The following is a 12,607-nucleotide window of genomic DNA, read 5'->3' as shown; positions in this document are numbered from 1 at the left end:
GATTTACATTTGTTAGATCTGGTGAGAGCACTCAGAATCTACATTTCCCGCACGGCGCCCTTGCGCCGTTCGGATGCACTCTTTGTCCTTGTCGCTGGTAAGCGCAAAGGGTCGCAGGCTTCTAAGGCCACCCTGGCTCGATGGATCAAAGAACCAATTCTTGAAGCCTACCGTTCTGCTGGGCTTCCGGTTCCATCAGGGCTGAAGGCCCATTCTACCAGAGCCGTGGGTGCATCCTGGGCATTACGACACCAGGCTACGGCTCAACAGGTGTGCCAGGCAGCTACCTGGTCGAGTCTGCACACTTTCACCAAACATTATCAGGTGCATACCTATGCTTCGGCGGACGCCAGCCTAGGTAGAAGAGTCCTGCAGGCGGCAGTGCCTCCCCGTAGGGGAGGGCTGTCTTGCAGCTCTAACATGAGGTATTTCTTTACCCACCCAGGGACAGCTTTTGGACGTCCCAATCGTCTGGGTCTCCCAATAGAGCGCCGAAGAAGAAGGGAATTTTGTTACTTACCGTAAATTCCTTTTCTTCTAGCTCTTATTGGGAGACCCAGCACCCGCCCTGTTGTCCTTCGGGATTTTTGGGTTTTTTTCGGGTACACATGTTGTTCATGTTGAACGGTTTTTCAGTTCTCCGATGTTACTCGGAGTGAATTTGTTTAACCAAGTTATTGGCTTTCCTCCTTCTTGCTTTTGCACTAAAACTGGTGAGCCAGTGATCCCACTGGGGGTGTATAGCCAGAAGGGGAGGGGCCTTACACTTTTTAGTGTAATGCTTTGTGTGGCCTCCGGAGGCAGTAGCTATACACCCAATCGTCTGGGTCTCCCAATAAGAGCTAGAAGAAAAGGAATTTACGGTAAGTAACAAAATTCCCTTCTTTTCTCTCTCGTTCCATGTAAAGATAAAAATGCTAACTCCGTTGTTTTCCACCAAGTGGCGCTATAGGTGGTTTCATTGCGTAGCGCATAGATACTTTACTATACCTAGACACCACTTCTATGCCTATAGCTGCTGCTGTTCTCAAGTTAATGGCGGTGGACAGGATATGGGTGGACACACTGTATAATTAGCCAGTCATGGTGTACCGAGCTCCTGCACTTGGTTTGAACAGACATTCTGTGCGGACAAACCCTTTATATTATTTTCATAAAGATGTTGCATGCAAAGTTGCTTGTTTTGCTAGCCCTTTGCAATTTGACTTACAAGGTGACAACAACTCCTACAATGCAGGTGGTATAGGACTAGTTAGATAACGCCAGGCTCTTTCATAGCCATCAGTGAACAGGCTCAGTAGGAACACTTCTCAGCTTGAGTTCAGGACTCCAGATGTGTGATTTGGCGAGCCTTCATCCACTGTAGATGGACATGCGCTGATCACCAGGTCCCTCTGTGCATGCCTGGGAGCCATGGCTGCCGCACACTCTGGGTGGCTATACTCCTGAAGACTCAGACCCGGTAACTTGCCTACAGCATGTGGATGATTACAACTTTTGTAAACAAAACAATATCACATACATTATGTAAGGAGCACAACTTGGTGCAGAGAACCATCGCTGAGGGGAGTAAACCCAGCCATTCCTCTAAGCCTCCGGCCCATACAGCTGTCACAACTCTGCCCTCTATGAATGTACCTAGAACTCAACAGCTGCAACATTGTATTTCCCGCAGATCCTCACCCCATTAGTTCGGTGTGATTTCCAGACTTGGCATAAGAGATGGAATGAGCAGAAGAGCCACAGAAAGCAGCATGTGTAGTCAGGATGAGCGCCCGAGAGCAGGTAGGAGCTCGGGGAATCGCTGAACACGGATTACCTGTGTCTATGCCATTAACAAGGCTCTTTAAAGAAACTTTATTTTTGCCTGTACAGTGCAGCATAGATTAGTATTAAAATTAAATTAGATTGTAATGTGTCTGCCTTATATACGCTATTTTTAAATCAATGTTCTATGTATGGGCTGTGTGCTGTCTTGCTTCCTACTTTCCCTAATGTGGACTACATTTCCCATCTGCTCGTATATAGTAGAAGCAGTGATAGATCAGTGACCCAGAGATGTCTCCCCCGATGTATACTGCAGCCTAAAGGCCCCGTCACACACGAGATCGTTGTTCTTGTTATGTGTGACACCTACCAGCGATCAGGCCGCTGCTGTGAGATCTCTAGTCGTTGCAGAATGATCCAGACCATTTTCTTCAAAGGCGATGTCCTGCTGGGCAGGACACATCGCTGTGTTTGACACCTACCAATGACCTCCTAACACGGTCCCAACGCCCGCCGAGATCGTTATACAGGACGCTAATCGTTACTGTGTCGTTGGTAAGGCCTGACTGTGTGACATCTCACCAGCGACCTCCCAGCGATCCCCAAAAGGGCCTGTCGTTTTCAGGATCGTTGGTAAGTCATAGTGTGTGACTGGGCCTTAAGGCCTACAGTATAAGTGTCTCCCATTTCAGATAGAGATTGCTCTATATCTCTCTCTCCTCATATATATCTATCTTTATATATACAGTATATTATAGAGATATCTATCTATCTATCTATCTATCTATCTATCTATCTATATATATATAGAGTGAACTGCAGCCAAGGGAGCATTAATAAAAAAAAGAAAAAAAAACAACTGCTTTGGAGTTTTAATACATGTGCATACCATTATATACATATTTAGGAAGGATTATGTGGTAAAAATATAAAAATACACTCCTAAAAGTTGAGAATACAACACCAAGAAGGAAAAGTAGTGGTATTATTGAAAGGCCAGGATGGAAAAGTGAATTTATTAAAGGGAACCTGTCAGCAGAAATTTCGACTTAAACCTAACAGATTCCCCCTCTGCAGCTCGTGGGCTGCATTCTAGCAAGGTCCCTGTTAGTATTGTGGCCCCTTTCTGACCCAAAAAAAGAGTTTATATCGAGGTACCTTTTTGGCTTCTGATTCTCTAAATGTGTCACGGGGGCGGGCTGCCTGATGGCCGTTATTCTGCCCCCTGTTCCTGTATGCCGCCCCCATCGCCGATTTCTATACTTCTGGACGCCGCCCACTGCTCCAGCCATCCCCGCGCATGCCCAGTGCTCATCTCTCGTGGATGAGCACTGTGCCCAGTGTCACCGGTGGTGACGTGCGCGCAGGGTTTAGATTATGGGCGGTGCTGTGATGTTAATTACCAAGCAACCGCCCATAATCGCGGGACCGCGCATTCCCCCTCGGCCTGCTTCTTTCTGCGCAAGCGCGCTGCAGCTGAACTCCTCCTGATCGGTGTAGTCACTGCTCCGCGCTCCTCCCATCTATTTCCTGCCTCAGGGCAAGATGGGAAGGAGGTGGCGCGAGTTCAGCTGCAGCGCGCTTGCGCAGAAAGCAGGCCGAGGGGGAAAAAACAAAAAACAACAAACCAGCAATGTTTTCACTGTACAATGGCCTATGTCAGGTCAGATTAGGCTGCTTTCACACATGCGGTTTTTGCAGTGCGGCTCAATCCGGCTCAAAAACCTATGCAACGGATGCAGCGAAAAAAACGGATCCGTTGCATAAGTTTTTCCATGCGGTCCGTCCGTTTTTTGATGGATGCGGCTTGATACTGAGCATGCGCAGTTCAAAAAACCACATCCGGCGTCCATAGGCTTGCATTGTAAATTGCGCCGTATCCGGCGCGATGCGTTTTTTTCGCCGCACAAAAAAAACGTGCCAGGCAACGTTCCATCCGGCCGCCGCATGGGCTAAATATGTCGCATCCGGCAAAAACTGGACGCAACGCAAGCCCATGCGGCACAATACGGCGCTAATGCAAGTCTATGCGGAAAAAAACGTAACCGGCGGCAAAAAAAACAGTTGCGTTTTTTCTGCAAAGCGCCGTATTGTACCGTTCAGCAAAAGCCAGGTGTGTGAAAGCAGCCTTATACTTATTACTGTTGAATTTACTCTGGCTGGTCACAGGCCGATACAGACAAATCATTGCATTTTTCTTTTACCTATATGTTAATGAAAAAGAATTGGATCAAGGTAACAGATACATCTACTGTATTGGAGGTTTGGTGACGTGTCGCTCCAAGGGTGGAAGTATAGGAATGGTACCGGGAGACCAAGCTGTCTGATGTAGGACAGTCTGAAAATCATCAGTCCAAGTTTATTTATTACGAGTTGCTTATACAGCGCCATCATATTCCGCAGCACTTCACTGTCCCCATTGGAGCTCCCAATCTAAATTCCATATTTGTATGTCTTTGGAGTGTGGGAGGAAACCAGAGAACCTGGAGGAAACCCACGCAAACACGGTGAGAACATACAAACTCCTTGCAGATGTCCTTGGTGTGCTAACCACTGAGCCACTGTGCTGCCCCAAGGTCAGGTTTGGTGCATCTGCACCCTATTTATTCCTAGTTTTACATCCGTTTACATTTAGAACAATTTGCGTCTTTCTTTTACAATTAAAATTGCTGCAATTTAATGTATTGGTTTCATGCTGATCTTTCTAAGATGGCCATTTGTGGTCTAGAATCTGCGACTTTTGTAGAAATGCAATCAAAGATCTTGTACTACAACCCAAAATGTTAGCTATGCTTTCACGTAGTTTATTACTTGTGCCAAAACTAAAAAGTGTAATAAATGACATAAAACAATGGTAAAAGGGGATAAATATTTATGACAAAAGGTCTCAATCTGCGCAAACTGTTGGCACCCATGCAGTGATAGAGGTCCGTCTGTGTGTGCCGAAATATCACCAGTGTCTGGTAAATAAATACTATGTTGGGAGATTTACCATCCATCTGGTGTAAAAAAAGAAAAATAACAAAAACACAGTATATTTGTGCATAGGAATTGTGACTTTTTGGCCATTCAAATCACAATAGTGGACGATGCATAGCAAAACGGGCCGGTCAGCACCAAATGACATTTCCTAACGTAGGCCAGAAATCTATGGTGGCTCCGTATACATCCCAGACTAGGGTATACTACAGAAGGGGGGTATCCTGCCCATGTGCACGGACACACAGGTTACTATTGGGTCAGTGTGCTTGCTGTATGGCCCTGCACGCCTCGGCCCGGCCTAAGGCTGCGTTCACACTGTGGCTGTACACTACAGCAGCCATTCCTCTGTGTTCTTCCCCCAAATCCCCCTGCACAATCACTTAATCCTGCAGGATAACCACTATTCCATCCGCAAGACCACACAGCAATAGTAATGCCAGTTTTATGGGTGAAACTGTGAGATAAGTGACTGTAGGGAGATGCTGCAAAGACTGCAGAGGCACAGCGACTGCTGAGATTTAAAGCCCGGCTACATATGGCCGCAGCCCAAAACCTACATATGCGAGCCATCAGTCTTGATAAGATACAGCAAAGCTCTGGGCTTAAAAATCACTTGGCGGCTTTTGGCTTGGAGCTGAACTATATTTTTAGATCATTAACAGGGACTGTCCCCAGGTTTTTGCCACCAAATCTGAGTGTAGCATAATATAGGGGCAGAGACCCTGATTCCAGCGATGTGTTACTTACTGGACTGCTTAGTGTAGTTATGATTCCCCTTAAGAAGAGAAATACAAAAGCTTTGATCTTGTGATCTGTGCAGCGTTTATCCTAGAGATTGAATGTCATTTTGATATATCACACGTACGGATGTGTTGCTTCCAAATGTAGGAGGAAAAAAGTGGATTTAAACTTGTTTTTAAAATAATTTTTATTACTTTTTTTGTCTCCCTATTGAGTCCACTCCACCTACCTGCACCATGGAGCGGGAAGGGGTTAATAACATCTGTTCCACTTTTCATTTGTGTGTAAGGCTATGTGCGCACGTTGCGTTCTGTCCCTGCAGAAATTTCTGCAGCGATTTGAACAGCACATGTGCGCTTCAAATCACTGCAGAAAGAGTCCGTAATGAAAAGCCGATTCCATGCGCTCTGAGTGCAGCTCCTTCCATAGACAGCGCGGGGGATGCAGGCAAAGCACGGAAGAAGTGACATGTCACTTCTTAGAACGCGGGCTTCGGGCAGCAGCCGAAGCGCTGCGCTCTAAGACGCCACGTGCGCACGGCCCCTGCATAATCTTCATAGATTATGCTAGGGACGCAGGCAGTTACGATGCAGTGCAGATCGCAGCGTAACTGCATGCAAATACGCAACGTGCGCACATAGCCTAATGGTGACGGCTGCGCTCAAGACTGTATAGCCTGGACAAAAGCTCTCGGATAGCACTTGGCCCAATGTTACACTATGGGGCACTGATGACAATCTGGCATGAGAAAAAGCGCATATCTTGATGCGAGAGGCAGCATGGGATCACTCCCCCCCATACAGGTCTATAGGAGCGTGTGAGACACAGAAGTGCACTGATGACATCCGAGTGCAGTGCGATATTCACAGTGGAGATGATGGAGAGGCTAGCCTCCTCACACTAAGCCCGCACTCCGATCAGGGTCATCTCCACCGCTGATCTGAGTCTCTAGCATGAGACGTTGTGTGGCTCCATTGATGGAGTTGAGTGAGCTTTTTTTTTGCTTGGTGAGATGATGCCTTTATTGCTACCACTGCGGGGTACATATGACATTTTGATCGCTTTTTACTGCATTATTTTAGAGGCACAGCAAAAAAAAAACAAACAATAAAATAATAAATTCTGCATTTTTTTTTTAAAAAAAAGAGTTTACTGTTGGGGTTAATTTTATATTTTGATGGCGGCGTCCCTCAGTAGGCCCCCGGCTGTAATGACCCCCCCACAATCACACAGCAGGCTGGAGATAGGGGCTGACACAGGCGAGCACGCCACCAAAGTGAACTTTCACCAAATTTTTCATGTTGAATTGGACAAAAAAATATCAACAGTCAAATATCTGTCACCTAATGAGTTAACTTTTGCTACATCTAGAGGGCGTTATCAGATAGCGACTCAGGGAGACATACACGTCCCCAAAGAAACTAATAACCTTGATTAGGCTTTGCGTTAACCCATTAGGTGTTAAACGCTGATCCTTAATATCTACGAGAGGCAAAATTAAGAAACACAAGAATGTGTTCTTCCGTCCTATCACATCACATACTGATGGAACACAACATGCTCTATGCCATGGCTTCCTGCAGCCACTAGAGGGAGCACAGAGGCACAATCCGCACTGCTATACACTAATGGTATACAGAAAGCTCGCATGCGCCCTCTAGTGGTGGCCAAAATGTATATACATGGGAGACGGACCAAGTGCCGGTGTCTGAGAATGTGGAGTGCCATCCCTGTACTGAACTAGGGAACACTGTGCATCTTCTTCCCGTAGCTGGCCATGCCTTGAGAAAAGAAAAAATTACTCTCCTTCTGTGTGAACTTTAACCAAGATATAGTGATGGCAGAGCTCTCTGCAGGGCGTAGGATGGCGCTTACAGCAACTGCACAACAAAGTCGGAGGTAAAACCTGCATGTATCACATGTCGCAAAACCCCAGGAGGACTTACCTGCGGCATGTAGGGGCTGTAAGCAGGAACAACAAGCCCCGCTCACCATGGAGAAGGCAGCCACCATGTGTATGTGGAGAACGTGGAATACTCCAACGGAAGAGAAAGCCTGAAGCCTCCGGCTGCTCTCCAGTAAGGAGGGCTAATGACGGCAGACAGACACCCACCATCAGTGCCCTCTGCCCGCACCATGGAGAGCAAGAAACCCCCAGGGTACCAGAAGCCGTATACACAAGACCTGTCCGCTGTACAATGGCAGATAGTCTGACTTTATTCCCACTCACGGCTGAAGAGATAAGGACTTTTGATTTAGCACTAATTCTTCTGGTGTTTATCAAGGAGGAGGCAACAATAGACTGCATACAGCACAGAGGATCCATCCCAGAATGGTCATACCCTCTACCAGCCAGCATCCTAGGGTCCAGGCCTCACTGACACTGCTGCTGAAATCCTGCACATCAGTGTGTGACCACAGTGCACCAGGGCTCATCAGCACATGTACAGCGTCACTGACCACAGCGCACCAGGGCTCATCAGCACATGTACAGCGCCACTGACCACAGCGCACCAGGGCTCATCAGCACATGTACAGCGCCACTGACCACAGCGCACCAGGGCTCAGCAGCACATGTACAGCGCCACTGACCACAGTGCACCAGGGCTCAGCAGCACATGTACAGCGCCACTGACCACAGCGCACCAGGGCTCAGCAGCACATGTACAGCGCCACTGACCACAGCGCACCAGGGCTCAGCAGCACATGTACAGCGCCACTGACCACAGCGCACCAGGGCTCAGCAGCACATGTACAGCGCCACTGACCACAGCGCACCAGGGCTCATCAGCACATGTACAGCGTCACTGACCACAGCGCACCAGGGCTCATCAGCACATGTACAGCGCCACTGACCACAGCGCACCAGGGCTCAGCAGCACATGTACAGCGTCACTGACCACAGCGCACCAGGGCTCATCAGCACATGTACAGCGTCACTGACCACAGCGCACCAGGGCTCATCAGCACATGTACAGCGCCACTGACCACAGCGCACCAGGGCTCATCAGCACATGTACAGCGCCACTGACCACAGCGCACCAGGGCTCAGCAGCACATGTACAGCGCCACTGACCACAGCGCACCAGGGCTCAGCAGCACATGTACAGCGCCACCGACCACAGCGCACCAGGGCTCAGCAGCACATGTACAGCGTCACTGACCACAGCGCACCAGGGCTCAGCAGCACATGTACAGCGTCACTGACCACAGCGCACCAGGGCTCAGCAGCACATGTACAGCGCCACTGACCACAGTGCGCCAGGGCTCAGCAGCACATGTACAGCGTCACTGACCACAGTGCGCCAGGGCTCAGCAGCACATGTACAGCGTCACTGACCACAGCGCGCCAGGGCTCATCAGCACATGTACAGCGCCACTGACCACAGCGCACCAGGGCTCATCAGCACATGTACAGCGCCACTGACCACAGTGCACCAGGGCTCATCAGCACATGTACAGCGCCACTGACCACAGTGCATCAGGGCTCATCAGCACATGTACAGCGCCACTGACCACAGTGCACCAGGGCTCATCAGCACATGTACAGCGCCACTGACCACAGTGCACCAGGGCTCATCAGCACATGTACAGCGCCACTGACTACAGTGCACCAGGGCTCATCAGCACATGTAAAGCGCCACTGACCACAGTGCACCAGGGCTCATCAGCACATGTACAGCGCCACTGACCACAGTGCACCAGGGCTCATCAGCACATGTACAGCGCCACTGACCACAGTGCACCAGGGCTCAGCAGCACATGTACAGAATTACCGACCACCCGGCGCCCGTCAGGCATTGAATATTGATGAAGCACAGGTCTGCTGGACCAGCCCTCAGGCAGGACTTACAGTAGGGTCATCCCAACAAGCACTGAACAGAGCAATGAGCCAGCGCTTGGAGACCACGGTGGGCATGGTTGTCTTCGTAACAGTCTTACGTGAAAATAAATTATACCGTGTACATGAAGGCTCCGCTGGGCAACTCCCCTCCAACATCTCCGTGCTCCATGATCCACAGGCGTCTCCCAGCTTGAGTGGCGAGAGACCAGTCAGTCAAGCCCAGCTGGGCACGGAGATGCTGGGGGGGGGGGGGAATTGCCCAGCGGAGCCTTCATGTACACAATATAGTTGGTTTCACACGAGTGTTACTAAGACAACCATGGTCCCCACCGCACCGGCTCATTACACTGCTCATTTAGGACAAAGCACATAGTGGTGTATAGTGACTGTCCGCACTGCACGGGCTCCAGTCATATGGATACAGCGCCATTTACCAAGACATCAATAGGAAAGACAAGGGAATCTCCCCTCCTGTAAGGACTAAACTGATGGGCTCTGTGCAGACCTCACTGGGGAAGCTGACTGTGTACCACCACACCTCTAGAGGCGGGGCCAGGTATTACAGCTCACCTATCAGAGGCACAGAGCTGGGCCATGTGCAGGTCTCAGTAGGGCAGCTGATTGTGTACCACCACAGCAGTGCCGTGCCTCTGTAGTGGTGGGGCCAGGTATTACAGCTCACCTATCAGAGGCGCAGAGCTGGGCCTGATGGGCCATGTGCAGACCTCACTGGGGAAGCTGACTGTGTACCACCACACCTCTAGAGGCGGGGCCAGGTATTACAGCTCACCTATCAGAGGCGCAGAGCTGGGCCTGATGGGCCATGTGCAGGTCTCACTGGGGAAGCTGTGTACCACCACACCTCTAGAGGCGGGGCCAGGTATTACAGCTCACCTATCAGAGGCGCAGAGCTGGGCCTGATGGGCCATGTGCAGACCTCACTGGGGAAGCTGACTGTGTACCACCACACCTCTAGAGGTAGGGCCAGGTATTACAGCTCACCTATCAGAGGCGCAGAGCTGGGCCTGATGGGCCATGTGCAGGTCTCAGTAGGGCAGCTGATTGTGTACCACCACAGCGCCATGCCTCTGTAGTGGTGGGGCCAGGTATTACAGCTCACCTATCAGAGGCGCAGAGCTGGGCCTGATGGGCCATGTGCAGGTCTCAGTAGGGCAGCTGATTGTGTACCACCACAGCGCCATGCCTCTGTAGTGGTGGGGCCAGGTATTACAGCTCACCTAGCAGAGGCACAGAGCTGGCCATGGCGGGACAGGACCTGGAGGCATGGGACCCTCAGGCTATGGGTTTATTCCTAGCCCTTCTGCAGGACACCAGGAGGAGGCTCCGGCACACAGCGCCCACCCGGGACCCGAGCACTGCCCCCCAGCTCACACTGCCGGTCACCCGCACTACAGAGGGGAGGACACACCAAGGTCTCCCCAGGGGCTCTGCCCACCCGCAGAGGGCACCCGATGGGGCACATCATGGCCGGGACCCGGCTGAGGAGCCCGGGGCCGCTCACCACCCATACCCCACCGGCTCCGCCGTCTGCAGACAGTGCGCACCCTCCCCCGGTCCGGGGCCCCATCAATCTCGTCATCAACACCGGGACATCGCACACACGAGCTGCGATCCTGGACCGTCGCCCGATCCTCAACAACGACCTGATCGGAACAGACTCCTATGCACGACCACCTGCCTACGAGTCTGTCCCTCCGTTCTACAACGCCTCCGCCCACAGTGCCCGCATTACCCGCTCTGTTCCGGTCTCCGGTGCGCGTCCACCCGTTCTTCTCTGTCACAGGGGGGAAATCCCGCCTCCGACACCTCGTACTGGACGCGACAGCTTATTGGTCAGTCATACACGTCCATCACAAGACCCAACCAACAGCCAGCATGGCCCAAACCACTTGGGAGGCACTTGGGGGCGGAGATACAAGCCACGCCCCACAGATAAAACCCTACCGGGCAAGCGCGAGCGGAAAATGGCCGTCAATGGAATGAAAAGTAAGATCCCGCCCACAAAATGACGTCAGACCCCATCGATAACCCGCCCCTTTTTATAGCTATTGGTTGCCATGCACAGTGCTGGGCGTCCACCGCAACTGTGTACGAGTAAAGAGCAGCGAACCACGCCCCCTCTGGAAGACACGCCCCTTCATGTCGTGTTTACATGGTAAAAAAGGGAGGCCAGGCCTTAGAGCGGCAGTGGCTGCGAGGACGGCCGTGGCGGTGGCAGCAGCGAGGAGCAGAGTGTACCTAGTGAACTGCTCCAGCTGCTGTGGGGCAGCGCTCTTCCAGACACACACCGGGGCCGCCAGCCGTGTGCTCCGTGCACAGCGGACGGGGCAGCACCGGAGCTGCTGTGATGACGGGTACAGCCCGGATGTGGCGGACGGTGCTCAGCACAGCTGTGAATAGTGGGGGGAGGGTCACAGGACATGACAAGCGGGGAGCAGCCGCACATGCATGTGGCGCCCCGGGATCGGCCGGCACGTCTGGCATGCACAGGTCGGGGGCTGAGCCAGCACGGGCCGGTCACTAAGCGCTCCCCCCGGTAACGTGGGCACCATACGGCGGCTCCATCATCCAGGACGGCGCTGCCAGGCTGCACCGATCAGAGAGCAGCTGTCCCGGCCGCATCCCCTCCACCTGTCCGCCGCCTGCCGGACCTCCCTCACGCGGTCCCTCCGCCACTACCACTCGGGCACTTGCCACCTTGCAGCCCACCGGAGTGCCCGCCCGCTCTCCACGCGCCGCGTGCACGCCCTTCGTCTGCCCCCAATACTCCGTCCTCCTTACCGCACTCTCTGTGTCCTCTCGGTTCCGGTCTCCGGTTAATGTCCACCCGTCGCTCTCTGTCACGGGGGAAATCCCGCCTCCGACACCCAGCACAGGGCGCCACCGTGCGCGACAGCTTATTGGTCGAGTACAAACGCCCATCAAAAGCAGAGACCAATACGTTATCGAGACAAAGAGCTCAGCGACCGAGGGAGTGGGCGGGGATACAAGCCCCGCCCCCGAGCCTGGGCTCTGCTAGGCAGGCGCAAGCGGAAAATGGCCGTCAATGGAATGAAAAGTGAAGCTCCGCCCATCACTCAACGTTGATCAGGTACCATACACCGCCTCCTTCAATCGCCAGTGGCTGCCATCCTGGGAGATGGGCGTGGCTACCAAGAAGAGGACTGTAATGACTACGCCCCTTCATAGAGACACGCCTCCGGGTGGTGTTTACTTGCTGTAACATAGGAGTGCGGGCCTGAGAACTGAGGA

General features: G+C 52.0%; 1 protein-coding gene across 4 annotated transcripts in view; it reads right to left on the bottom strand.

Annotated features, from left to right (window-relative positions):
- SIN3A (SIN3 transcription regulator family member A) overlaps window positions 1-12,221 on the bottom strand; it is a 137,386-nt gene extending 125,165 nt beyond the window's left edge. The window contains exon 1 of one of the 4 annotated variants that reach the window (XM_075345587.1): window positions 12,137-12,221. Coding sequence is in view for 2 of the 4 variants with exons in the window: in XM_075345590.1 (XP_075201705.1) it covers window positions 7,437-7,503 (67 nt within the window). In the remaining 2 variants the exon portion in view is untranslated. Of the gene's footprint in view, window positions 1-7,436; window positions 7,557-11,087; window positions 11,177-12,136 lie in introns of those variants that run through there. The other 3 variants (XM_075345589.1, XM_075345590.1, XM_075345586.1) reach the window with 3 other exon arrangements.
- Between the last annotated feature and the right edge of the window lie 386 nt (window positions 12,222-12,607).

The sequence above is a fragment of the Anomaloglossus baeobatrachus genome, chromosome 4 (genome assembly GCF_048569485.1).
Source record: "Anomaloglossus baeobatrachus isolate aAnoBae1 chromosome 4, aAnoBae1.hap1, whole genome shotgun sequence".
In the NCBI taxonomy this organism is placed as follows: domain Eukaryota; kingdom Metazoa; phylum Chordata; class Amphibia; order Anura; family Aromobatidae; genus Anomaloglossus; species Anomaloglossus baeobatrachus.
This window is presented reverse-complemented; position numbering and strand designations above follow the sequence as displayed.